This window comes from Oncorhynchus masou, chromosome 11, assembly GCF_036934945.1.
Source record: "Oncorhynchus masou masou isolate Uvic2021 chromosome 11, UVic_Omas_1.1, whole genome shotgun sequence".
In the NCBI taxonomy this organism is placed as follows: Eukaryota; Metazoa; Chordata; class Actinopteri; order Salmoniformes; family Salmonidae; genus Oncorhynchus; species Oncorhynchus masou.
This window is the reverse complement of record NC_088222.1, coordinates 31,713,898-31,741,037: the sequence shown is the minus strand read 5'-3', so window position 1 is coordinate 31,741,037 and position 27,140 is coordinate 31,713,898. Positions and strand designations below refer to the sequence as shown.

General features: G+C 41.6%; 5 protein-coding genes across 6 annotated transcripts; 4 read left to right on the top strand and 1 right to left on the bottom strand.

Moving 5' to 3' along the window:
- Positions 1 to 1,408: 1,408 nt before the first annotated feature.
- Positions 1,409 to 7,188, top strand: im:7136398 (schwannomin-interacting protein 1). 2 transcript variants are annotated; one of them, XM_064978242.1, is made up of 7 exons: positions 1,409 to 1,630; positions 2,466 to 2,680; positions 3,519 to 3,652; positions 3,776 to 3,854; positions 3,993 to 4,103; positions 4,234 to 4,351; positions 4,769 to 7,188. In XM_064978242.1, the coding sequence occupies exons 2-7, from the start codon at positions 2,474 to 2,476 to the stop codon at positions 4,861 to 4,863; spliced, it is 744 nt and encodes a 247-aa protein (XP_064834314.1). In that variant the 5' UTR covers positions 1,409 to 1,630; positions 2,466 to 2,473; the 3' UTR covers positions 4,864 to 7,188. The 2 variants fall into 2 exon arrangements, with proteins under 2 accessions (XP_064834314.1, XP_064834313.1); XM_064978241.1 differs by lacking the exon at positions 1,409 to 1,630 and adding an exon at positions 1,677 to 1,891.
- A 3,429-nt stretch (positions 7,189 to 10,617) lies between these two features.
- Positions 10,618 to 12,011, top strand: LOC135547859 (P2Y purinoceptor 3). The gene is given in 2 exon segments (XM_064977082.1): positions 10,618 to 10,879; positions 10,882 to 12,011. Coding segments are annotated over 2 exon segments (1,359 nt in total). The 5' UTR covers positions 10,618 to 10,650.
- A 1,163-nt stretch (positions 12,012 to 13,174) lies between these two features.
- On the top strand, positions 13,175 to 16,903 carry LOC135548530 (P2R1A-PPP2R2A-interacting phosphatase regulator 1-like). Its single transcript, XM_064978237.1, has 9 exons — positions 13,175 to 13,950; positions 14,088 to 14,172; positions 14,257 to 14,313; positions 14,542 to 14,588; positions 14,660 to 14,711; positions 14,847 to 14,914; positions 15,000 to 15,055; positions 15,145 to 15,229; positions 15,321 to 16,903. The coding sequence occupies exons 1-9, from the start codon at positions 13,850 to 13,852 to the stop codon at positions 15,427 to 15,429; spliced, it is 660 nt and encodes a 219-aa protein (XP_064834309.1). The 5' UTR covers positions 13,175 to 13,849; the 3' UTR covers positions 15,430 to 16,903.
- Positions 16,904 to 17,894: 991 nt separating this feature from the next.
- Positions 17,895 to 21,409, bottom strand: LOC135548531 (chromatin complexes subunit BAP18-like). The gene is made up of 6 exons (XM_064978238.1): positions 21,132 to 21,409; positions 20,657 to 20,751; positions 20,478 to 20,579; positions 19,973 to 20,202; positions 19,206 to 19,307; positions 17,895 to 19,065 (listed from the first exon to the last, which is right to left on the bottom strand). Exons 1-6 carry the CDS (start codon positions 21,150 to 21,152, stop codon positions 19,004 to 19,006), a joined length of 612 nt encoding a protein of 203 aa, XP_064834310.1. The 5' UTR covers positions 21,153 to 21,409; the 3' UTR covers positions 17,895 to 19,003.
- On the top strand, positions 21,410 to 26,328 carry rnasekb (ribonuclease, RNase K b). Its single transcript, XM_064978239.1, has 3 exons — positions 21,410 to 21,656; positions 24,133 to 24,215; positions 24,371 to 26,328. Exons 1-3 carry the CDS (start codon positions 21,579 to 21,581, stop codon positions 24,513 to 24,515), a joined length of 306 nt encoding a protein of 101 aa, XP_064834311.1. The 5' UTR covers positions 21,410 to 21,578; the 3' UTR covers positions 24,516 to 26,328.
- Positions 26,329 to 27,140: the final 812 nt, after the last annotated feature.

Below are 27,140 nucleotides of genomic sequence, written 5' to 3'. Positions count from 1 at the left end.
TAGATTAGGGTCCAATGAATGTATTTAAAATTACTGATTCCCTTCCCTTATGAAGTGTAAACTGATTTGTTCACAAAATTTGAGAGAAATACGCTTTTTGTGCATATGGAACATTTATGGGATATTTTATTCAGCTCATGAAACATGGACCAACAATTTACATGTTGTGGTTATATTTTTGTACAGTATACTTACTACTTTTTAACTACTTTACAACTGCTTAGCATGTTAGCTAACCATAACCTTAACCCTTTTAGCTAAGCCTTACCCTTTAAACTCCTAAACTTAACCCCTAACGCCTAGCTAATATTAGCCAGCTAGCTAACGTTAGCCACCTAGCTAGAATTCATAAAATATTGTTGTTTGCAAATTCGTAATATATTTATAGTTTAGCAAATTTGTAACATTGTACGTTTTGCAAATTTGTAATATATTGTACTTTTAGCAAATTCTTAACATATAATGCAAATTGTAATTTGTAACATAAAATACGAAATGGGTGATGGACATTCACAAATTAATACATACCATACGAAACGCAACATATCCTACAAATGGAGTGGGACGGATTTACGTACAGAATACACAATCATATGAAATGCTCTTAGACCAGGTTGGGAGAGGGGAGTAGAAAATAGGAAATTACTGAAATTTCATTTTTGTCACTCCCCAGTTTTATAATTGGAATGTGATACAAAACGAGGCAACGGTATACTTTAGGTCCATGCGGACGCCTCCAAGTGGTCGAGTTGGCTGTTTGGAGTATTTTTTCTGGCTAGATTTTAAAATATATAATAATAGTAATATCCCTCCCACTTCTAAAACCAAAGTTGCGCCCCTGCTTGAAAGCTTTGGATAAATGGACAAAATGACATAGGTCTTCTCTCCTGAAATGTTACCTTGACATTATGTATCGTAAATGTAAGTAATATATACATTTTCATCCACAATCCTAGATAAAGTCATGTTAGTAGTCTATAACAAATGCACCGACTTAGTTTCTTTCACTTATTGTAAATAGAAAACATGTAACATCTTATTGTCACATTAATCAATATTAAATATTTTTTTGAATATTGTATTTCAATAGAATCCTTAATTAACTTTACAAAATGTGTTTCCAATGTCAAAAGTGCCCAGCTTCACGGAAATAAAAAATTACAAAAAATAATAGAACCAAATTGTCCACTTTTTATTAAATTACTATTTTAATAGTTTTTTAAATATCCCTTATAAAACATGATATTATTTGAAAAACAATTGAGATGTTACGTTTTTTCGCCAAATGCTATAATGCATTTGACTGTCACTAAAAGCATTCCTCGTGACTTTCTGTATCCCACCGGGTGTTCCCATCTGGTTTGAATCGTCATCTCCAAAAATTGTGAAATTGGACACCTAAGAGTATATTCTAACCCTTTCTTAGAACTCTCCTTTACATTGTTTCCCGATCGAAATGTACGACCAGAGTCAGATCACACCCGCTCGTTTTAATCTTAAATGGACATTGCATGTAATGTCAACCCTTACAGGAACCCGACACAACAATAATTAAACGGGATATGCACCGAGGGCTCAACTGGTGGCGCATTGGATGTAGGAAGCGGTCGTATTTCCCCTGCTGCAGAAGGTAGAGGTTAAAAATCTGTGGGAACGTCTCAGAGGAAAGAGGGGGCGGGAGGAAAGGGAAGGGGTACGGGAGAAAGGCAGGCAGGCAGGCAGGGTGTTTCCTTAACTTCAAGGAAGAGTTTAATCAAGTTAATATATTATTGTGGGCTATTAAAACGATACACCACTGGGAAACCGTACGTTATCAAATTTTAAAAGACACAAACAAGAGAAGGAGACCGCGATGTTGGGAATAGGAAAACTGCACCACGGTCTGGAATAGGTAAATCAAAGTATCCGCTTGCCACCCGCCCCTTTCAATGTTCAACTTGTAAACAACAAGTCTTCAACGATGTGTGTGTGTGTGTGTGTGTGAGTTAAATATCAATGGAGAAGAGTTACTTTGTATTCGTGTCGTGCGCGCCTTCCAGCACATTCATGGCAAGAAATCTGAGCGCAATCGTTCTACAGTCAGACATAGCGAGTTTGAAAATTATTTACTTCCAGATTTTAAAACAGAGTGGGAATTTTGGGTGTAGTCTAGTGCATGTAATCTTAGTTCAGTTGATGGGAAAGGTAAACAATTCACTATTAGGAAATAGACTAGTCTCTCCTACAGTTCAGGCCAAGTGTTTCCCAACGTCTCTAAGCAATACTTGTTGTTTTTTCCCTGAGTATCCTGGTATCCTATTGTAAGATTGTGCACAGTGTATAATGATGTTGGCAGCTGCTAATTGATAAACAAACTTTATTTATTTATGAGAGACAACCCACCGTGAATCACTTTATACCAAATTAAAATGAATCAAATCTTCTTCCTTGGCCTCCCTTTCTCTGCCTTTTGCCCACCACAACAGGGTGAAGGATGGAGGGAGAGACGGAGAAGGAGACAGCGGAGGAGAAGGAGAGTGATGAGACACAGCCGTTTGCTGGGGAAGGGGCAGGGCGACTTCGTCAGAATGGAGAGTCCTTCGAGGACGACCAGGACCTACCCATCATGCACTGGGAAGACCTGAGCCTGAGGATCGCTGAACTGGAGAAACAGGAGGAGGAGAGGAGAGAAAGGGCAAAGGTCAGCAGGCATGAAGGGAGGGTGAAGATGTTGTGACAGTTCTGAGATCAGCTTACCCGCCCCAAACCCTGACCTTAATAATTATCAGGAACAACACAACACTGACCATAGATTAAATGAAATGGTATTTGCCACATGTGGCCAAATACAACAGATGAGACTTTACCGTGAAATGCTTATTTATGAGCCATTCCCCAAAAATGAGTTAAAAAGTAAGACAAACAAATACAATGGTCAAATAAGGATAAAAAAAAGGAAATAGTCAAATCAAATCAAATTTTATTTGTCACATACACATGGTTAGCAGATGTTAATGCGAGTGTAGCAAAATGCTTGTGCTTCTAGTTCCGAAATAGTAACACAATAACGAGGCTATACTGTATGCAAGAAGTACCAGTATCGTGTCAATGTGCAGGGATGTGAGGTAATATTACATGTAGGTAGGGGTAAAAGTGACTAGGAAATCAGGATGGATAACAAACAGAGTAGCAGCAGTGTATGTGAAGTGTGTGTGTTGCAGTGTAGTTGGAGTGTCAGTGTAGAATGTGTGAGAGTCTAGTAAGTGCATAGAGCCAGTGCAAGAATGTAATTGAAAAATTAAAAAGGGGGGTCAATGCAAATATTCAGTGCCCATCGGCATTTAGGGGCAACTTAATCCTACTCTCTTTGCTTTATACATGTTAATAATATCCACCGGCATTGAAAGAGACTGTAATGATGGGTTTAATGACACCCATTGCTTACACTCTCAACTCCCCCGCTACCACACATCTCACCTCTTCCCTCCTCCCATGTCATCCCTCCATCCCTGATCCCTCCCTCTGTTCCTCTCTTTCAGAGTACGAGTGGGTCGGAACAGGGGAGTGTGTCAGGGGGCTGGGCGGAAGAGAGGCAGGGTGGGCTGTGGAGGAAAGATGAATGGGAGGATGAGGAGGACTACGGAAGATGTCGAGTCACGGTCGTCTCGTCTAGGTAACAAAAGTCAAAAACAGTCTCTCATTCTCAACTTCATTCTTTATTCTCTGAAACCATATAATTTATGTTCTCTCTTTTAAGTGTTCATGTTGTTTTTGGCTTTTTATTTTCTTATTTTAGATTCAACAACCAAAAAAATCTACAGTTATGCTACATCAACAACAGTGAGAGTGAGGATGAGGAGGGAGCTGTCAAAGAAGTGAGCGAGTCCCTCCTGTTTTATAGTATAACGCAAAACTGGGACAAAGACCTACACACATTGCGGAGCTCTAGGGCTAAATATGAAGATATGCATATGTACCCATGCCATGCTTTTGTTTTGTTTCCTGTTTGTCAGGGTTCTATAGGACCAGGTAGCTATGGTTACCACCCCTCTGGCCTGAAGTTGGAAGTGAGGGCCGCACTGAGCGCGCTCAAAAACAAGCTGTTAGCTGAACAGAAAGAGGAGGTGAGAAGAATAGAGAAGTGTGGACTGTGGAGTGAAATAAATAGGGTTGGAAGAAATAGAGGGAAACAGTGGGCATGTGGTGGGAGAGAGGTAAGGATTGGTATGTGTAAATAATTCCTGTGTGTCACAGCACCTTGCCTGCAGTAGTGTGATCACTAAGAGGACTCATCTGGAACGCTGTGACCTGCAGACCTGCTCAATACAGCAGCTCAACTCCCTCAGGACCTCACTCAACCACGACATACACGGTCAGTAGGAGGTCATTGCATGGTAATTATGGTCTTTACATGGGGCGGCAGGTAGCCTAGTGGTTAGAGCATTGGGCCAGTAACCGACAGGTTGCTAGATCGAATCCCTGAGCTGAAAAATTACAAATCTGTCGTTCAGCCCCTGAACAAGGCAGTTAAACCCAATGTTCCTAGGCCGTCATTGTAAATAAGAATTTCTTCTTAACTGACTTGCCTAGTTAAATAAAGGTTAGATAAAAAATGGAAATCAGGGTCATAACATGGAAATCGAAGTCATTACATGGGGAAAAAGGTGGTTATTACATGGTAATAATGTGTCAGTAAATGAACTGGCAGGTGAGTGCTTGCTGTATGGTTTTTGTGTTTTTAGGATCTATATGTTTTTGTGCAAAGTAATATTCTATTCTATTCTTGCAGACCTGAGCTCAGAGTTGGTGGGTCACCTGTTGATAAGGGACCAGCTGAGAACCAAACAGGACGCCATGCTCCTGGACGTACAGGATCTGACATAACCCTCACCCACAGGTGCACAGGACAGGAAGTCGTTGTGCTCAACAGTGGATAAAGTGATGCTGTCCAAGATATGCCACTATGAGACTATCAGAAGTGTTGCCATAATATCCTACTTGACATATGATTCTTCGATAAAAAGGAGAAATGTTGATGAACACTAATGAGCACCATCTTGGACCGGCATCATAATGCAATCCACATTACACAGGCATGGTACGGATGCTCAGCTATGAAAAGCCAACTGACATTTACTCCTGAGGTACTGACCTGTTGCACCCTCTACAACCACTGTGATTATTAATGGACCCAGCTGGTCATCAATGAATGTTTGAACATCTTGAAGAACAATCTGGCCTTAAATGGCCATGTACTCTTATAATCTCCCCCCGGCACAGCCATAAGGGGACTGGCCACCCCTCAGAGCCTGGTTCCTCTCTAGGTTTCTTCCTATGTTCCTGCCTTTCTATGGAGTTTTTCCTAGCCACTGTGCTTCTACATCTGCATTGCTTGCTGTTTGGGGTTTTAGGCAGGGTGTCTGTATCTACTTACATCTACTGATGTAAAAAGGGCTTTATAAATACATTTGATGGATAACTTTCTCCTCATCATCCCCCTTGATCTCGAACAGCATAATCTTCATTATCATCATTAGTGGAGAGAGTACTGTATTAGGACCTATTTTGATGTACGCATGCACTTAATTAACAAAAAATATTTAATATCAGAAAGAGGAGTTTAAGCCATTTGTGATGTTTGAAACATTTCTAATATCTGACTCCTAGTCCATTGCCAGTGGTAAGAAAAATCATATTTTTCTTGGGAGAACCTTCAGACGGAGAATCTTCACAGCCATAGTTTAAACCATTTACATATCTAAGGGATACCAGCTTTTCCACAAGTTTCATTGTGTAAAAATTGCAATATCGTTGACTTATTAATGTAAGGGAATTGTACACTTACAGCCTGTGTAAAACAAGCTAAGGGGTTACATATTCAGGCTAAAGGGAACTGTCCTGTAACAATTTGGTAGAGAAGCTTCTTTGTTTCTAATTTAGGAGAATTATTCTCTTGTATAGTTGCTGATGTAAGGGAATTGTCCACTTATATTGCCTATAAGCCTTTGGGTATTGACATGTATGTTGACTCTTGTGATATACCCAGGTGGTTTGCATCCATAACTATAACCACTATCAGCATAGGAAACCACAAAGCTGCTATTGTGTGATTCCATGTGAGCAAAGCCCCAAAATAATTTTGTATCTCAGATTGTTCTGGCAATTATCACATAGAAACATCATTGGGAAGATGAATGTTTGATAGGCTTTTTACATTTGTGACACACACCATTTTTTGGAAAATGATTATAGTGGTCATTTTAGGCCCTTTTTAGAAATATTGTTTTAAACAATATACTCTACAAGTACATCAACGCTACAATTTTATGAGCACCATCAACACAGTGAAAGGAAAAATTGATTCAAAAGGAACTGTGATAGGTCCTTCCTTAACCAATGTCAATTTCTATGTATTAAATTGATAATTTCTTCAAAATTAGCAGAGCCCACCTTCGAAATATGTGTTTGAAGAGTATATTGTTCTAAACAAGATTTGAAGAGTATATTGTTCTAAACAAGATGCCTAAAATAAGCTACATCAAAAAGGGTACCTTTGAGATATTGATAATATTTTTAATGTTCAATAAATGAATGGGATTTTTTTTTCAGAATACAGCCGTAATTCATATTTTAAAGCACACTATAAGGAGTATAATTACACCAAGATGGCTGTACCATGTATGTTTCACAGATTATAGGGTCTAAAAGAGCCTAAAATGGCCACATTCATCATGATTTAAAAAAAAAATGGTTTGTGATACAATGTATAAGGCACGTTAATCACCCTTCCTCTCAATTAAGTTTTTATGTAAGAATTGCCAGAACATTTTGAGATACTCTAAAAATAAATTGGGCCATGCTGGAGTGGAATTGCCTTGTTCCATTCATTATGTCTAGGTAAAAGAGATTTTCCTGACCATGTGACCTCACCAGTAGCAAACACCAGGCTCTAGTTACTGACCCCCTCTTTCCTGTTCAAGTCATATAGTCAGGAAAAACTCCTGGCCAAATGAACTATTGTCAGGCAATTATTATATGTCGTACTTTCACAATCTTGTGTATTTGAAGGTTGACGGAAGAATGAACTGTGGTAGCAGATTCATAGCTATGGGAAGGGGATGAGTGCCCTGAAGTAACATTTCACTTTTTTGTCTCTGAAGTATTTTTCAGTATTTACTTAAAAAAATTCATTAAACCTTAGTTATTTCATGTTGTGTGCTGTCACTGTGTGTGTGTCTGTAATGCTGCTAGCTCAAATCAAAGTTTATTTGTCACGTGAGCCGAATTCAACAGGTGTAGACCTTACAGTGAAATGCTTACTTACAGGCTCTAACCAATAGTGCAAAAAGTTGTTAGGGGAACAATAGATAAGTAAAGAAATAAAACAACAGTAAAAAGACAGGCTATATACAGTAGCGAGGCTATAAAAGTAGAGAGGCTACATACAGACACCGGTTAGTCAGGCTGATTGAGGTAGTATGTACATGTAGATATGGTTAAAGTGACCATGCATATATGGTGAACAGAGAGTAGCAGTAGCGTAAAGGGGGGGCTGGTGGGTGGCGGGACACAAAGCAGATAGCCCGGTTAGCCAATGTACAGGAGCACTGGTTGAGCAGCCAAATTGAGGTAGTATGTACATGAATGTATAGTTAAAGTGACTATGCATATATGATAAACAGAGTGTAGCAGCAGCGTAAAAAGAGGGGTTGGGGGCACACAATGCAAATAGTCCAGGTAGCCATTTGATTACCTGTTCAGGAGTCTTATGGCTTGGGGGTAAAAACTGTTGAGAAGCCTTTTTGTCCGAGACTTGGCACTCCGGTAACGCTTGCCATGCGGTAGTAGAGAGAACAGTCTATGACTGGGGTGGCTGGGGTCTTTGACAATTTTTAGGGCCCTCCTCTGACACTGCCTGGTTAGAGGTCCTGGATGGCAGGCAGCTTAGCCCCAGTGATGTACTGGGCCGTACGCACTACCCTCTGTAGTGCCTTGTGTTCAGAGGCCGAGCAATTGCCGTATCAGGCAGTGATGCAACCAGTCAGGATGCTCTTGATGTTGCAGCTGTAGAACCTTTTGAGGATCTCAGGACCCATGCCAAATCTTTTTAGTTTCCCGAGGGGGAATAGGCTTTGTCGTGCCCTCTTCACGACTGTCTTGGTGTGTTTGGACCATTCGAGTTTGTTGTAGATGTGGACACCAAGGAACTTGAAGCTCTCAACCTGCTCAACTACAGCCCCGTCGATGAGAACGGGGGCGTGCTCTGTCCTCCTTTTCCTGTAGTCCACAATCATCTCCTTAGTCTTGGTTACGTTGAGGGATAGGTTGTTATCCTGGCACCTCCCGGCCAGGTTTCTGACCTCCTCCCTATAGGCTGGCTCGACGTTGTCGGTGATCAGGCCTACCACTGTTGTGTCGTCAGCAAACTTAATGATGGTTTTGGAGTCGTGCCTGACCATGCAGTCGTGGGTGAACAGGGAGTACAGGAGGGGACTGAGCACGCACCCCTGTGGGGCTCCAGTGTGGAGGATCAGCGTGGCAGATGTGTTGCTACCTACCATCACCACCTAGGGGCGGCCCGTCAGGACGTCCAGGATCCAGTTGCAGATGGAGGTATTTAGTCCCAGGATCCTTAGCTTAGTGATGAGCTTTGAGGGTACTATGGTGTTGAACGCTGAGCTGTAATCAATTAATAGCATTCTCACATAAGTATTCCTTTTTTCCAGGTGGGAAAGGGCAGTGTGGAGTGCAATAGAGATTGCATCATCTGTGGATCTGTTTGGGCGGTATGCAAATTGGAGTGGGTCTAGGGTTTCTGGGATAATGGTGTTGATGTGAGCCATTACCAAACCTTCAAAGCACTTCATGGCTACGGACGTAAGTGCTACGGGTCTGTAGTCATTTAGGCAGGTTGCCTTTGTGTTCTTGGGCACATGGACTATGGTGGTCTGCTTGAAACATGTTGGTATTACAGACTCAATCAGGGACATGTTGAAAATGTCAGTGAAGACACCTGCCAGCTGGTCACTACAAGATTTTCATTTTTTTTGTTTGAATCTATAGTGTGTGTACATGCGTACGAGCAAGCAAATGAGTGTGTGTGTGTACCATTGCGTACCTTCACTTGACTAGCTCAGCACTAATGATTTAGAGGAGAAAAATAGAGGGAGGGTATTGACGAGGATAAAGTAAAACAGAGGGAGGAGGGATAATTGAGCAACAGAGTCAGGGATGACTAACCCGCACCAGAGGAGAGATAGAGAGAGCAGGAGGAGGAGAGGAATAAAATAGAGATATGTGAGTGTGTTAAAGGTAAGCGGAAGTTAATGTTACATATTAGCAGTGTTTTACTGAAGAGCTCAATGGGTACGGGGACAAAAGTAGGAGAAGAAACAGGCTGGTATTTTTTAAAGTGACAAACAAAGGACAATACATCTATATCACCAGAAAACCAGGTAAGATATTATATTTATACTTTAAACCTAACAGATAATAATACTCTGCTGTAGACATTGCTTTGTACACACATGAAATATACATAACGTGAATTATTACAACAAAGTGAAAATATCAACACCATCCCCACAAACATGCAGAGGATGATGAATAAATATTTTCCTACTGCTGTAATTAAACATTTACATTTTTATAAATACCCAATTTCCACACATTCTTGATTTTACAAAATGGTTAATATGTTCAATACACATAATGTGAAGCGATGATAATAAAATGTTGCAAAAAAATTGCAGTAGTAGCGCCTGCAGTTGCTTGTATTGGGTTTCCGTTCTGCATATCTGTCTGAATGAATGGATATTAATTATTTACAGCACCAGCGAAGGTCATAGGAGGTCCATCGGGACCAAGACAGTTTTCACTGCACCTTCCCATGAAATACACACCCCCCCTGCACCAAGAGGTAATGTGCTCCTTTAAATGTTCATATGCCCTTGTTATTAGAAAGAGATACATGTGAAGGCTTCTGGAATAACTAAACCAAGTTTCAACCAATTATCTTCCACTGGAAGGCCATGAGAGAGTTCTGTGTGATAAACACTCCCAACATGGAAGATAAACATGAGGAAGGTAAACATTGAGCACATAAACAACATTTTCCAACTGATTTAGCATTCATTTACGTGCATCCTCTAAAGAAAACAAACATACAAATACACAAACACACACACACACTGTGCACAACAACACAGAAGAAGAACCCACTGTCATTGGTTCCATTTCCATTCTTGATACTTAGCATAAACATTCAAAATATGTCACATTCTTGGACAGTGGATCAATCTACTCCAAAACATGGGCTTGAGTGTACTCATGGTCAAAGTAGATCAGAAATGCAGTATGGATGAATGGAGAGTTTCCGGAAGAGTGTGTTACTGATTGAAGAGCCAATAGACCGAGAATTGTCCATAATCAGCTAAAAACATTTCTAGTGAGTATTTCCAAACTAAAGCACTTGTTTTCTCCCTTATGCAGAGAACATTCCTTCCCTCAAACTATCTGCAAACCTGGAGAGAACAGTTTAGAAGACAACCACACCTGAGAGAGAGCAAATGACAGGAACACTAGACAAGCAGAAGAATTTGCCCCAAGGAAGGCTTGATGAAAAAGGAACATGAGACGCTGCAGAAGAGAGAAAAACAACCACAGTCAGCCATGAGTATAAGCCAAGCCTCCAACACCACAGAGAGCACATCTGTGACAGAGACCCTCTCTTCCTTCACCCCATCCCCCCCTTTCTCCCCCTCCCCCTGCAGTATTGATGAGTCCTACAAGTACATCTTCCTCCCTCTCTGCTACTCCCTCACCTTCTTCTTCAGCCTGACGCTTAACTCCGTTGTCCTGGTGCGCTCCTGCCGTCGCTATGGTGGCTGTCGCCACGGCAATGCCCCCGCCGCTGGACCACGTCTCTGATCTACATGGTGAACCTGGCAACCACGGACCTGATGTACGGCCTGTCTCTGCCCTTCCTGGTGGCCAGCTACATGCTGCAAGACCGCTGGGTGTTTGGAGACTTCATGTGTCGCCTGGTGCGTTTCCTGTTCTACTTCAATCTCTACTGCTCCATCTTCTTCCTCACCTGTATCTCCGTCCACCGCTACCTGGGCATTTGCCACCCCATGAGGACCATCACCCTGGAGAGCAGGCGGGCTGTGAGGGGGACCTGCGCCATGGTGTGGGTGGTGGTGTTCGTGCTTACGTGTCCCATCTTTAGGTTTGCCCAGACGGGGTATGTGGTGAGAGGAGGAGGTGGTGGAGGGAGGGCAGGAGAGCGAGGGAATGGATCTGAGGAGGAGGGGGGTGGAAATGTAGTCAGTGGTGAGCCGAATGTGTTTGTGAACTGTTGGGATGATGCTATTGATAATGAGTTTGCAGAATACGTCCCGTACGGCCTCGTCCTGCACCTACTGGGCTTCTTCGTCCCATTCACCATCATCGCATGGTGCTACTCCCAGGTAGTCAGGACCATCTTTAGGACCCTGCATTCCCCATCCAGCTCCCAGGTGGGGGGAGACGAAGAGGGAGGTGGTGGGGGGTCAGAAGGGCGCAGGGAGAGAACGTCCATCTCCATCTCCAGCTCACAGCACTCCCATTACATTCGCAGGCGCCGCAAGTCCATCAAAACCATCATCACCATCACTCTGCTGTTCGCACTCTGCTTCCTCCCCTTCCACGTTACCCGGACACTATTCCTGCTCCTCAGGAGGGGTCAGATGGGAGGATGCAATGCCATGAAGACAATCTCTATCTGCTACAAGGTCACTCGGCCACTGGCCTCCTGTAATGCCTGGCTGAACGCTCTCCTGTACTTCCTCACTGGAGACAAGAGTGTCCCCTGCTGTGACACGGCCAGTCGGCATGACCACCACCGCAACCCCTCTCTCTGGCCACTGAGGATCCTGAGGAAAGACAGAGTGGGAGAGAAGGAGGAGGTGAAGAGAGAAAAGAAGACAGAAAAGAAGGAGGGGGAGATTCGTCGAGACAATGAGTCAAAGTCTTCTGGGATTGTCTTTTAGGAGATTTTACGTTTAGAACAAATACGGAATCGTTTAAGTGTACATTTGTGTGTGTGTGTGTGTATTTTTTTTTTTACCTTTCTATTTGAGACACCTAGTAGTTTTGCACTTTATTTCATTTGGACTTGTTACATTTGTTACTTTCTCAGTCGGCATGTTGACATTAAATGCAGGTCAAGTTATCATCCTGAACAGTGTGGTCTATTTCTTGTTCGTGTTTAACTTTATTTGTGTGATCACCAGCCAACAAAGACTGGTTATTACAAGGAGTGCCCTGTGATAATTAGCCAATCTTTAAGAGAGGTAGGTTAATGAGCCTCCCTTTTATCTGGTCCTCTAACACTTCACATTGCTTAATCTGACACCCTCACACATCTTTAAACTCTGTATTAATTTACAAAACATGTCTGTCCCTCTCAATCACTCACACATTTTGGGAAGGCGCACACACACACAACCTCCATTCATACATTTCCCAGTCATAACCATCCCTCCACCCCTTTCTCCAGGCCAGAGGACAGCTGGTGTATAAAATGTGATGTTGCAACAACGCAGGCTGGGACAGTAAGCAGCTCTGCCCCTGCTTATCAGCAGCCAGTGACCCACGAAGCCTGGACCACAAATATTATTGCTGACTACTGTTCCCTCCCCTGCCTCTGTTAATGGAAAAGCGTGTGTGAAAAAGCTGTAGGCATAGGACCAGTAGCAGCAGCCAGCACAAATAGCACAGTCAGAACACTCTAAACATCCTAGATCCTAGAGGAAACCATGGAGGAAGTCTCAATAGTCCAATTCAACACAGTAATTGTTATAGAAGGACAACTGCTCAGTCACTGATTTAAACTGTTATAAATTCAACTTTGATGTACTATTGTAATCCAGTACAGGGTTCGAATTACAACGGGGCTAGGGGACTGGGCACCCCATAACAAACCATTGTATTTCAATCTAATAGGCATTACCACCCCTAGGGGCAAAAACCAGCCTCATATTCACCCTAAAAACCTGGACTTATTCCCAACCCCTATCCAAACCTTATCTTGTATGTTTACTATTAAAATCTGTTTGGAAAAAAGTGATGCAGTCTGGCAAGGTGCTCATTCGTCTCTCCAGCCTTGTTGGAGTGAATCTCCTTCATGCAATATTATATCTAGCCAGGGAGAGGCGCTGTTATGACAGATTACGAAGTTCCTCTATTTGGTGGAGGACTATGTTGTGAAATCTTTCAATTAGTTATATTTTGATAAATAGTTACATTTTTGGGATATTTTGTCGATTTCGTTGAGGACGCAATGGACAACTTAACCGGAGGATGGAACTTTTCAACGACGCAAATGTTTTGTTGAGGACTGTTGTTTTATTCTCTGACTGGTTAGCTACTAGCTAGCTAGCCAAGTTGGAGTGTTAATGGTTAGCTACTGTAGCTAGCTAGCTAACCCTAAAAAGTCACGTCTCAACTGGCCGCCTAACCTAATTTCCCTTAAAAGTTATTGTAAGGGATATATCTCTCTCGTTGACAGTATTGGTCAAGTATGTGTTTGTCTGGCCTTTGTGCGACAACAGGAATTGCATGTGAGTACTTTATAAGGTTAGCTAGTTACGAATAGTCGCTTGTTGTAACTTGAGCCAAGTCTGACTTCATCTAACAAAAATGAGATAGAGGGAAGACACCAAGGACATTTCCCGCTGATTTAGCTGCTCTGAATTGGACCGAAAGGTTTGTGTGTGAGGCCTGCAGGTCGGGCTTTCACCCGGATAGAGTAGGGCCGTACGCCGCCTCTGAGCGCTCCTAGGCCAGCAGCTCGCGCTGCTAGGCTGGAGGCCGGTGATTTCAAGAAATGGAACGAATGGAAGTGGACCAGTGCGCAGGCGCAGCTGCCGGGAGCGGAGGCGGGGCTCTTCGTAGATCGAACAGCGCCCCCATGATCACGAGTGTCAGGTTAGTGGAATTTATATTCTACTTGATTGAAATAGAATTGTCTGTCATTTATGAAATTAGATTTTTGCAGTCATGTTTGTAATATGTTTGCCTTGGAATGATTCTGAGTTTTTTGTTTGTTTTCCTCCACGTAACAGCGATGGTATGACAGTGTTCAGTCCAACTATTTCACCCCGGTATAGACGGAGCAGTGTCTCTGTCAACCCCAGCTGTCCTTCTCTGGTGAGTGTGTGTGTGATCATTCAGTATTCTGTCAGTTACTCCATAAACAGACCAACAATAATACATTCAGTCTTGATTCCATAGGCCGTCCCCCTGTCCCCTTTCTCATTGGGTGGTGAGAGACCAGACCACAAAAGGCAGGTGAGGACAAGGTTAGGGATATTGTGGGCCTCTTCCCTCTATTTGTGCAAATGCCTGCCTTTGAGTAATGATGCTGGTTTGAGTGTTTGCTTATACATTAGCCAGTGTGTTATTACAGTTCAGTGTGAGGGTATCTTATGTAAATGCTCACATTGGTGTTTCAGTGTGTGTGGCACACTGTATTATGTGTGTATGACCACTGACTGAAAGTGTGTATTTTCATTCAAGGAAGAGAATATGGAGATGACACTCAGGGGGAGTCTTCAAAGACTGAGGTAAGGTAGTGACACACACACACACACACACACTCTCTCTCTCTAACTGTGTTTTCTCTCTCTTGTTGTAGTGATTCCAACCTGGTCCCTCCTGTCAGTCACTGGCATGACCATTCATCAGTGGTGAGTACTCCCTCTGCATGTGACTGTAGTGCTTTGTTATACCAAAGCATGGGGAGAGGATTGATGGATAGATGATGAATAAATGGATGGATAAAGAGTTCTCATATTTACTTATATTTGTCCTGTCTTTCACAGGGATTCCATTTACCGGACAGTGGTATCACACCCAATTCGTCCCCTAGTCCAACTCGGAGGTTTAGGGGGTGAGTTGAGTTTGACATTGCTTGACAAACTAACTTGTGTAGATTTATAGCTATCCTATTTAACACAGTGTCCCTTCACTGCCAGGCCAACAGTCAGCTCTACTGTGAGATGGCCTGCCCTGACTCCACTGAAAAGGAAAGGTAAGAACAGTGCTTCAAGAATGGTGCTTACTTTACTCAGCCTTGGTGTGTGTCTGTGTTCTCTTTCATCCTGTCGTTCTGTCATGTAGGAGGAGTGGAGTCTGATGGTCCGCCGAAGAAGCTGTTTGTTGCCGGGGTAACAGATCCTGCTCACCGAACTAGTTACACAGTCAGGTGAGAACTAGAGACATTCAAACTCTTGCACACTTTTGAATATGGTGCTAGCTGCATCTCTTAACTTCCTGTTTTTTTCCCTCTCCCCCAGTGTGACTCAAGCATCTGCTGGCTCTCCTACAGGTGGTGCTAGTCCCCAGGGTAGTACCCTGTACCTGTCTCCTCCCCCCTCATTCACCTCTCACCAGCCCAATATCTAGAAACCACAACACCAGCAACCTATCACAGACCAGGACTACAGTCAGTCCGAGATTCTACTCACAGCCTATCAGAGCGCTCCTCTCCCTCAAACCATCAGAGCCTTGGGGAAGCTCATCATATTCCTTGGCTCCTGAAGTAATCATGTCTTGAGTTGTAATCAAGATAATATATAGATGTTACACAAAGACTGGCACCTGTGCTTTGTTAATCAGAAGGTTGCAAGAAATGCCCTGCCAAAGGAAGTCAGGGGTGAAGAGACTATACTTTTCCTTGTTGGGCTTTTGTTTATATCAAAGTTAGGTGTTAAAAGGCCTTTTGTGTTGTGTTCAGGGGTAATGGTGAGAGCATGTTGTAATCCCACTGAACGTGACCCAATAGTCCAGTATTCTTTGATAGTCCAGAAGTAAGCGCTCAAAAATGAGACATGAAGATAAGGTGTCACAGCAGACTGTCAAGCCAGCGGTGGCTCAGTTTGTCTATGTGAATAGTGTATTAATATGTGAATAATGATATAAGCAGGGCTGCCTTTAAGGCAGGACTGGGAGTGGGTTCTCTGGCTGACGGGGATTGTTCTGTAGATATAGAATCCCTAGGCAAAGCTCTGCCCAGAGGACCCACCCATCCTGGTCCTTTATGGCCTAAACCTAATGAGAGATTGGCATGGATACTCACCTCTTGACAGGTTTTTGTAAACTTTAGTTTGATAGAAGGGACCTCGACTGGTGATCTCAGTCCTCTGGGTAGTGCGTGATATTACCCTTTCTCTACATACACACTACTTTAAAAAGGGTAGCCCTTGGGGTGTTATCACATTTTCCCATTGATTACATGAATGTTATTATTTGACTTCTGTAATGTGGTATGGTTGTACATGCTCAGGACCCTCATAGATATTGTGAAATATCATAAGTGACATCATGGGTATATCATGTTGTTTGGGTTGATGTAATCTATGGGAAAGTTCTGTTTTTTAATCCCATGCATGAGTCTGTGACCTCCAGACCTTTTGACTTGTGAAATAAGAGTACAAGCTGCTTAAAGAAGTGTCTTATACAAAAACAAATAATGTTATTGATAGTAACTATGTGTAATACTCTTCAAATGCCCTTTCCAGAGCTGAGTTTTACAGCAACAGAACGATTATTTTCTCTAAATTTTGTCTCCTTTTTGTGGACGGAACATTCTACTTCCATTTAAGATTTTGCACACTATTAGTTTCACATTATTAATCAATATTGTTGTTACACAAATGGGATCCTGTTTAAGACATGCTGTTGCGTTGTATATATTTGTTGCTTAATTTGTTCATTTCTCATCAGGTCTCTGTCCTGTCTCAAAGAAGTGCTTAGGTCAGCAAGGGTTGAGGGTCATCTTCTGATCTTAACCCCAGATTTAGAAACTTAAGTTTGTTTTTCCTCAGTGACAATCAGTGAATTTGGAGGGAAATAAAAACTCCAGTTGTTTTAAGTTCTATTCATGTTAACTTGTTGTTCTCAATAATGTAGTTTGATTCCTTTGGCCCAAAATATTCTATGACGCTGGCATACATTGTTTAAATTGACAACCAGCGTCAGTTTCATTTCTCTCAAAAGCTGTATGATTGAGACACTAATGTAGATCATCAATCAACTCACATTGCCAACCCCAAATTATTATCTTTCATACATCATGTACAGAAATATAAGGTGGCTTTCGACATGTATTTTATACTATTTCCTGAGTATGGGAAGATCCTGTAAATGCATACTTAGGTTAAATTACATGAACATCAATAGAAGATGTCTTATCTCATAACTAACTCAATTATATCTACAGTTGTATCTGCAATCAAATGGCAGTGGTAGTTTCACCAATGCCATCCTGTTGCAGAGGATGAACTATATAGGGAGGGAAATACATTGTGTTGGAGATGATGCGAAGCCAAATATAAAATATTTTAATCTCCTGTTGATGTTCATTGCAGTTGACCCACAGGATTGGCATGCCTAATCAGCAATCCCCCCCATTATCATACAAGGAGACCACTGCCTGTAGGAGATAAGACAAGTCCTGGGTCTGAGACCTAGGAGACGGCCCGAGGCCTCATCTGGTCATCTCAATTGCAAACCTCAAACCAGGAGACCATCTGACTGGTGCTGTGGTCAGTTAAAACAAAATTTGTATAATAATTTACAGATGCTCTTTGATTCTTTTAGTATTCCTTTTCATTGTGGTGTCATTTTACAAAAATCAGCCACAATCTTAAATTTTGTTCTCCAAAAACAACATGTCAGTGTTAAGAGGGCTCCTTTTTCTTCTGATTTTCAAACAGACATTAGAATGAGGCCTACAGAAGAGTGATAGGATGAAAGAGAGAGGTGAGAAAGGATAGAAGAGGTGAAAAAAGGGAACTAAAGCACATCTGCCAGACCATTCAAGTATTTTCAAACTGTAAATAGCTTTGAGAAAAGTCTACATAAAAAGATTGTATTTTTTAATGGAACTTTTAATAGAGAGCGAGAGAAACGATATTAATTCCCTCCGAGTAGCCTTTCTCATGCCTGTAAAGTTGACACAAAATGTGTCTCGTTTTAGGGGGAGGGGGGGGAATAATGTACAACTTTTAAATATATAAATAAAATCATGATAATAAAAGTCACTGTATTATATCAGAAAACCTGTGGACTTTCCTTTGTCTCCATAGATAATTTGATATGGTTACCTGTCCATTTCTGCAAGCTTTCTTTATAACCACCTTAGATGGCAGTCGAACTGCTACCCTCTGTGTCACAATTCTACAAGCACAGTGAAAGACAAAAAAATATATATTAACATTTTACTAAACAGCATAAAAAGGAATCATGTCATGCACAACCATTGTTTGAACAACATTAAATAATACTTGGCTAGCCTATATCTTGTCTTTATAAATATATCAACCCGTGGTACACAACATGTACACTCACTCCATTACGGAAACCGTATAATAACCCAGTGGAAGTAAACAGAGCTAAATAAGAGTTTCTATTGGACTGATTCTGGTAAGTCCCTCCTGGTTTCATTTTGTTTGCTTTCAAGATTCTTTTTTCAACAGAATTTGCCTAATGAATATGCCCGATGGCTGCATTCAGTACAAGAAAACACTTAAAGCAACAGAAACGGTGGTGTTCTGAACAACCAGTTGAAAAAACAGGGAGGGAACTAGGTTGTGGAACACCTTGCTGCTTCCCTTTAAATATTCACTCATTGCTTCAAGCCACACCTACCAAACAGAAAACGTACCTCAAAGTCTGTTCAAGAACGTGTTGGGGAAACATGTCGTTCAGTACAAACCATTCTGCAACGTTACAAATGTATAATCAAACTGAACGCACCCCTGCACTGCAACACATTTTTTTTTCTCAGAGTGAAATGGAAGGGTTTCTCTTTAGAAAAGCCACGGACTGAATAGAGAAGCACTTGATTGGGGGGGGGGGGGTTCATAAAATTACAAAAATGCATCTGATAAAATCTGTCCAAAATAGCTCTGTAATCTGCTTTCTGGTGATAGAGGGACCCAGGTTTTCCAACCCACGGGTACAGTGGGGTTAGAGGTCAGCAAGACAGGAGGGGCAAGTCACTGGAGTTCATGAGGCTGGAGTCCAGGTTGAGGCTCTCTGAGAAAACAAGATGAGCCACACAGATTTAAAAACAGAGAACAGATGAAGACAACTATATTTTCAGCTGTGACCTCAGCATAATGACACAATGTGAACCATATTGATTGAGAGCCAGTGATGGAGCTGATATTATTCACCTTGATCGAAATTGAGCTTGGTGTTGGATCCATCTCCCAGTCCCTCAATGTCCACCAGGTCGCTGTTCACATCCAAGTCATTCAGAGCACTGAGCGTTACATCTACACACGGACAGACAGGGAAAACATGTTAATAAACTTGCACATTCAAAGTAGCCAATGCTTGGAGTAAATGCATCAGAAGTATCGATTGGATAAAAGGTTCAAGTAATTTCTACAAAAAATGTCTTGGTAGGGCTTCCCGGGTGGCACAGTGGTTAAGGGCGCTGTACTGCAGCGCCAGCTGTGCCAACAGAAACTCTGGGTTCGCGCCCAGGCTCTGTCGTAACCGGCCGCCACCGGGAGGTCCGTGGGGCACAATTGGCCTAGCGTCATCCGGGTTAGGGTAGGGAAATCCTTGTATTGCGCACCAGCGACTCCTGTGGCAGGACGGTGCGCAGTGCGCGCTAAACAAGGTTGCTAGGTGCACAGTGTTTCCTCCGACACATTGGTGCGGCTGGCTTCCGGGTTGGATGGCGCTGTGTTAAGTAGTGCGGCTTGGTTGCGGAGGATGCATGATTTTCAACCTGCATCTCTCCCGAGCCCGTACGGGAGTTGTAGCGTTGAGACAAGATAGTCGCTAATAAACAATTGGATACCACGAAATTAGAGAGAAAAAGGGGTAAAATTTAAAAAATATTTTTTTTGACTATGGATGAAAATCTAGTCTACTAAATATTTTCATCACACAATCCCTGCCCCTTGAGGTAAAGGCCTATTCCACTCACCTGCGGTTTTCTGTTTCTTGATGGCAGGGGGCATAAGGGAGGTGCTCTGAAGCCCTGTTGTCAGGACAACCTGTGAGGTGGGCACAGCAATTACTGTGGGGGCCAAGGGTGCTGGTGCGGCTGCCATGGTGACCATGGTCTTCTTGGTGGTCTTTTTGAGAGAGTCTGAGGAGAGGGGCATCCTGCTGTCCTCATACAGTTTCCTCTTCACTGTTGTCTTTATCTGGGCTCTGCATTAAAACAGACAACAGATTGGTAATGTGATTTTCATACAGGATGTATACATTGTAAACTAGATAATTTGCCAACAGATTTATTAACCCCACCAGACATCTTCTTTAGAAAGAAGGCAGTAAAGATGAAAGATCAATGGATGAAAGTGTGGGAAAAGACAGGTAAGAGTGGGTGCAGTATGATAAAAGATAGAGGGAGAAAGAGAGCAAAAGTGTGACAGGATAGAAAAAAAATGTGGATGGCAAGAAAAAGGGGACAGAAGGGTCCTCACACAGTGCGCTCCTTAATCACAGAGCTGATGCTGTTCAGATCATCACCGAAACGCTGCACAGCTGAACGCAATATCTTGATCTCCATCTCTGTCCATTTGGCTCTGGGGAGAGAAGTACAGAGAATACACCTTAATCTCCATATTGTCATGTGTGTGTGTCTGTGAGTGTACACACTCACCCTACAGGGCTGGAGTCAGCTACTGGATGCAGCTGCATGGTAAGCTCACCCAGCTTGGTGAAGGCAGCTCCTGCGGCTGAGAAGATCTCTCCCACCTGTCACAGAAAGAGGCATGGACAATTTTAATTTTATATCAATAGTACTGCATCAGCTTAGGGTCGTATGACTAATGCACACCATCATGGTGCCCATGGTTAACTAGTAAATCTGTCGATGTGCCCATGAGCAAGGCACTTAACCCTAATTGTTCCAGGGTCGCCGTTGTGACAACCTAGCCACCGCGACCCCACTCTCCGAGGGAGTCTCGGGTAGAGTTGGGATATGCGAAAAATATATATATTTCAATTCCAAACATGCGTAAAATACATTTATACATGTGTGAAATAGGACAAATATAAGCACTCACCTAATTATAATTATCAGTAGTAGTACATTTGAGCAGCACTGTTTAAGATCTATTTTAGACAGTTCTTACCTTAGTAGAGGCGGAAGTCATTTTGTGCTGCTGCTGACTCCACCTTGATAGCCAGCTAACTTAGCTAGATTCCTATCTCACTCAACAACAATATCTTAGAAAGCTAACGTTAGTAAGGAGGTAGCTATCTACCAAAGAAGGCGGTACATTTAGCGTTTCAACAATTAACTCGACAGACAGAGTCACATAGACTTAACAAAGTGTAACTTTTTCGTTCGCAAACTACATTTATCTATTTCAAAAATATTTGTTAGTTATAGTTGCTGATTGTCGTCGCGCGAGAGTCGAGAAAGGAGAAGGCGGGGCGTAACTGAGGGCTACTACTGAATGAATCGAGTGTCAGCTGATGGAGGTTAGGTTGACGCTCGTCCATTGAGAAAAGAAAACGACTGTTTTAGATTAGTCTATCGAAATTATATATTTTGGTAGAAAATATCAACTAGAAGAATGCCATCTCTTTTATTCTGCGGTCCGAAAATGGCCGCCTGTGGAATAGTGATCAGCATATGGGGAGTCATCATGTTGGTAAGGATTAGCTAGCTAATGTTAGCGTTACAGACTAGTACTTTTTAAAACCTGTTTATTTTTTTACAGACAGTAGTACTGTAGTCAGTATTTCCCACCCGCACACTTGCAAGTAAAGTATCTGCTAACGCTAGCTAGGTGTCAAGATGTTCCACGTTTCAATATCAGTCAACAATCAGTATATTTGACAAGACACCTATAGCTGTTTGTGGGCTTAAGTAACGTTAACTTGCAGTTTCCAGAATCTGGTCATTATAGCTAACCAAATAAAATAACAGTCTGGTGTTGCTAGAACCTGTCTTCTTGACTAACTGTACGGATATGCTAGATATAGCAGTGGAATTAATTGGCTGATGTTTGATGACAGATTGTGTGACTGAGTTTGTCAATCGATCCTGTATGCACAGGATGTCTCTACTGACTCGGCCCTAATTGACCCTGTAAACACTCTTGACCAGACTGAATGTGGATAATGCAATACATATGTATAGTGATGCACCGATATTACATTTTTGTCCAATACCGATATCCTTTATTTTCCTTCCCAACCAAAAAACTATACCGATATTTAACATGTTAGCGGCCTTTTAAGCATTTTAGTACAGTTAAATAGCTAACACATGGACGCAGCAGTCTAAGGCAGTGCATCTCAGTGCAAGAGGCGTCACTACAGTCCCTGTTTCGAATCCAAGCTGTATCACATCCGGCCGTGATTTGGAGTCCCATAGGGCGGCGCACAATTTGCTCATCGGTTTGGCCGGGTAGGCGGTCATTGTAAATAAGAATTTATTCTTAACTGACTTGCCTAGTTAAATAGATGTTATACACACCACACTGACCCAAAAATGATTTTGGTCGCATTTACGTATGCCCCATTACCAGTAATTCATAATCAAAACGTATTTCTTTCACTTGCTGTGCTGTTTCGTTGTTCATTTGTTCAGTCATTTCATTCTCAATCAGGATTTCTATGGAAAGCCGTTTGGCTATTTGCGTATCAAAAAATATACTATTTAACACTATTTGACACATCAAATAACTATTATACTATTTGACCAATCAGGACCTGAATTTGACTGCACATCACATAATAATTCAAGGAGTTCATAAATGTTTTATGTAGTTATTACGCATTGATTACACTATCACTCGTATTTCATGTCACAACGATTCATCGATACCTATGCTATGATGCTGGAAAAGTTGTCTCATGCACCTACAGTGCTGGTCATTAAAAAAAAGCTTCCTAGCTCATGGATGCAAACAATGTTCTTCCCAAAACAACATAGCAAAACGTCATCATCTGTTTCAGTAGCAATCGTTAGCTAGCTAACTATATAGCTAGGTGTCATCATCTAAAATAACCCTAATTTCAAAGACAGTTCTTATTTGATTAATGTTGTTCGGACCCATCTGTAAAGCTAGCCACAATAGTGGACTTTGTGGTTAGCCTTCAAAATAATCGTATGGCATAATTCTACTATTTGTATTAATTTCCATCAGTCAATGACATATTTTTAATTTGAAGGCAAACTGCAAATTCCACTATTGTGCCTAATCTTTATTGTGACTGGCTTCACAACACATAACCCTGTCCGGCCAAGCCTCACTACCAGATGAAGCTTTGGGAAACAGGGTTAAGTAGCTGGCTAGCTTTTTATTTTTATGAACTGAAGTTCAATTTCAATAGGTGAACAACAAGTGGCAACCTAGCTAATATTTACTCACAAGGATTCCTAAATCATTGCTAAGAATAATGAAAATGACTGCAGTTTCTACTGATCATTGTTTTCAGGCTTGTTATATTGGTGCTAGCTAGGTACCAAGCTAAAGCCAGCCACCCCAGAAGTTGCGGTCGAACAAATTATGCTTTATTATCAACCTGGTATTGTAAACACATTGTTCATGGCTGGTGTTGCTTGTTTGATGATTTTTTGTACAGCTTTGACAATGCCACTGTATCTTTTTTGACACGCAAAGACCCAAATGACGTTCCATAGTATGTATGTCATGAAGCTAATAGCAGTGACACTATTACTGGTAGTGTTAACCACTGCTCGACCAGTCGGCGAAAGCCAACATCACCCACGACAGAGAAAGGTTGATTGTCAAGGGCAATGAATTCCATTCTTTTGGCTTTAATTGATTTTGCCTTTAAGTTGTCTCACTGAAATGTTGGTACTCTTTCAAATGACTGCTTGACTTGTTGACTGCTCGATCCACACAGCAGACATTGTGGGCTAGTTTAGGAATGCTGTGTTGCACGTACAGAGCTAAATTTTACGTGGTGTCATTACGTCATGTACCTTCGTTATATAGGTATGCACGTCAGCTTTGACATCGGTTTTGCACATTGGGCGTTAAACTAGACATCGACCGATACAGATATTCGCTTTTTTAGCTAATATCGTCCGATTCGATATGTTCACCGATATATCGTGCATCCCTACATATGCATCATCTTTTTGTATTGCAGGTGATGTTGGGGATCTTCTTCAGTGCAAAGTCTGCTGTGCTGATTGAGGATGTGCCCTTCACTGAGGAGGACATCCGCAATGAGTAAGTGGTGTGAAGAAAAGGGACCATTAGGTGCTTAGTTTGACTACTAGTGTAGATGCCCTTTGAATTCACTCTTTGTAAACCATCCCATGTTGCCTCGCTTGGGTTGTTTTCCCCAAACTCATCTGTTTGGCTCATCTCTCTCTGCCCCACAGTAAGAACCCTCCGGGAACCATCTATGGACTCTATAACCAGGTGGGCATCAACTGCTTCATTGCAGCAGCCATCTATGTTGCAGTGGGGGCGGTGTCACTCTGCCAGGTCAGACTCAACAAGAGGCAGGAGTACATGGTGACATAAATTCCCCTGAAGCATCAGAAGATTATAAACACACTAATTTCAGTTCTCAAGGGAAGCAACCTTATAAAAAGCTATTTGTATAGTAAAACATTGAACATAAGTCCTTTCTGTTATGCTATTGATTGAAATGTTATCATTCTTTGTATTTGCATACAACTATTTATTGAATTGACCTAAACTGTAACCCATCAATGCTAACTGACTATTGATAATGATCAATAAAAATGTAAGTCTTGTACCCCTCATAGACCAAACATTACATTTATGCTAGATAACTCACCACAAATTCCTAGATGCAACTCAACAGATCACTACAGTTACAGAAATATGTAATTATCAGCCTGAATTGACAGCAAATTGATAGATGGTCAGTGTCTGTCAGGCAAATCAAGAGATATGTTAAAAATGGCTAAATACATTTTGTGTTTGTGTTTATTTATGTGCTGTTGTGAATTGTATGCTGTAAAAATATAGGGTCTGGGATCAGTCCATATCGCGGAAGATTCATGTTAAAATGTAAAGGCAATTTCCGATTGAGCCGACATGCAGCGTTTGAGGAGATGGGAAACTCCATTTGAATCGTATTAACGGCCATTGTATACGTTGCCCATGCGTCGTCAATGGGCTGTGCAGTGCATTCTATGCAATTTTGGCACAATAGGCCCTATTCTCTAAGATGTGAATGGGAGTCAATTGGGTGCTAGCTCATCCCAAAATTTGCATAAATGTTGTGAACAAGAAGTACAACATTACACATCTTTCAGAGATGTGAGATAATTAACTTGTTCTAGGCTCCCGAGTGGCGTAGCGGTCTAAGGCACTGTATCTCAGTGCAAGAGGCGTCACGACAGTCCCTGGTTCGAATCCAGGCTGTATCACAGCCGGCGATGATTGGGAGTACCATAGCTGGGCACAATTGGCCCAACGTCGTCCGTCATTGTAAATGAACATTTGTTCTTAACTGACTTGCCGAGTTAAATAAAATAAAAATACATTCTCTGTAATATCTTATAGCTTTGGAATCGTGCCGTTACATACTTTCTAGGAAAAAAGGCCGGTTTCTCAACTCATGCCGCATTCAAAACAACTGGGAACTCAGAAATCTCAGACTTCAAGACAACTGGGAACTAGGTGGAAAAAATAAGCTCCAACAGTGAAAAATGCTTTTGATTGGTCATCCAACTGGAATTCCAAGTTGGAAACACAGGCATCTTTCTTGATCACAGAGTTTCCGACCTGAAAATCACTGATGTCTTGATTTGACCGAGTTCCCAGTTGTCTTGAAAGCACCTACATACCCTGACTTTGAGAAGGGATTGCGTGACGATTAGTTTAGCAACTGCTGGCTGCATCGTTTCTCAATTCATTGCCCAATGGGATTCCTATCTCCTCCTTTCTCTAATATCTCAGGCAGCTGTGAATAGTCTCCGCGAACAGTCCTTGCTTGCTGGGATCCTTGGGACGTCACCCCATTGAAGTTAACATTTTAAATGGTTAGGGTTTAAGGTAGGGACGTCCCAAACATTTAAATCGAGCTATAACGTGGAACTGCCGCAATATGGATTGACTCCAGCCCTAACTGTAATAGTTCTTGTATTAGTTCAATCTGCTATAGTAGTAATTCCTCAGAAAAGGATGGTGTATAAAATGTTCAAATTAAATATGCATTTATTTAATGTGTTTATTGTATTTTCCCCGGCCTCGCTATTCTCCGGAGTGTAATGATGTGAAAGGATCTATAAATGGTACTTTATGTGAAAGACTTCACTCTCTTGTCGATGTTCCCTGCAATAAACTGGAAGTATAAATTAAATCGCTTCATTGAATATGATAATAAATAATACAATTCCAAAGCAACATGAAACAAAACAAGACATATTGCCAAGGCAGTTTAATTTCAAAATTAAACATCAAAAAGCACTAGCACATCAGCTATATTTTTTGCAAGTGCGTGGTAACAGTTGAATAAAATAAGAAGCCCGTACACTGCTCTTGATAGTATCACTGCTCTTTAACAAGCTTTATGTATATATGTAACTAAACACAATCATGCTGTCTCTTAAGTGTTTGTCCATTCTATTTATCAAGTTGACAATTCTAAGAATTCTTTTTAAGATTACAGTAAATCAGTTCTTAGTAATATGTATTGATTATAAACAGTAATTATCAGCCATGTCTCTTTCAGCATCTACTAAAAGCTCCATAATTATACAGTATTATTATTAAAAGACCGATGGAAACACCTTACACCTCGTGACTCTAACTTGCCACTGGTGAAATACAAATAGTTTATATCCAAAATTAAACACTAGAAATCAGACAGAAATGGAAAGTATTCATGAGCAAATGTAGTGTATCACTTCAGTTTGCCACATCCCAGCAAGGTAATAACCTTTTCCCAGATACATATTTTACACAAGTCATTACACAATGAAGAAGTTAATGTCGAAATACATGTTAAGAGCGTCTGCTAAATGACTTAAATGTAATGTAAATGTTAGAATTATATACTATCACAAGCATGACTTTTCAAGCCATTGGTTAATGCTTAGAATGCTGAATTTGCACAGCCTATGATCAAACTTTCAACCTGGAAACATTTTATCATTCAGGTTGGACTTTCAC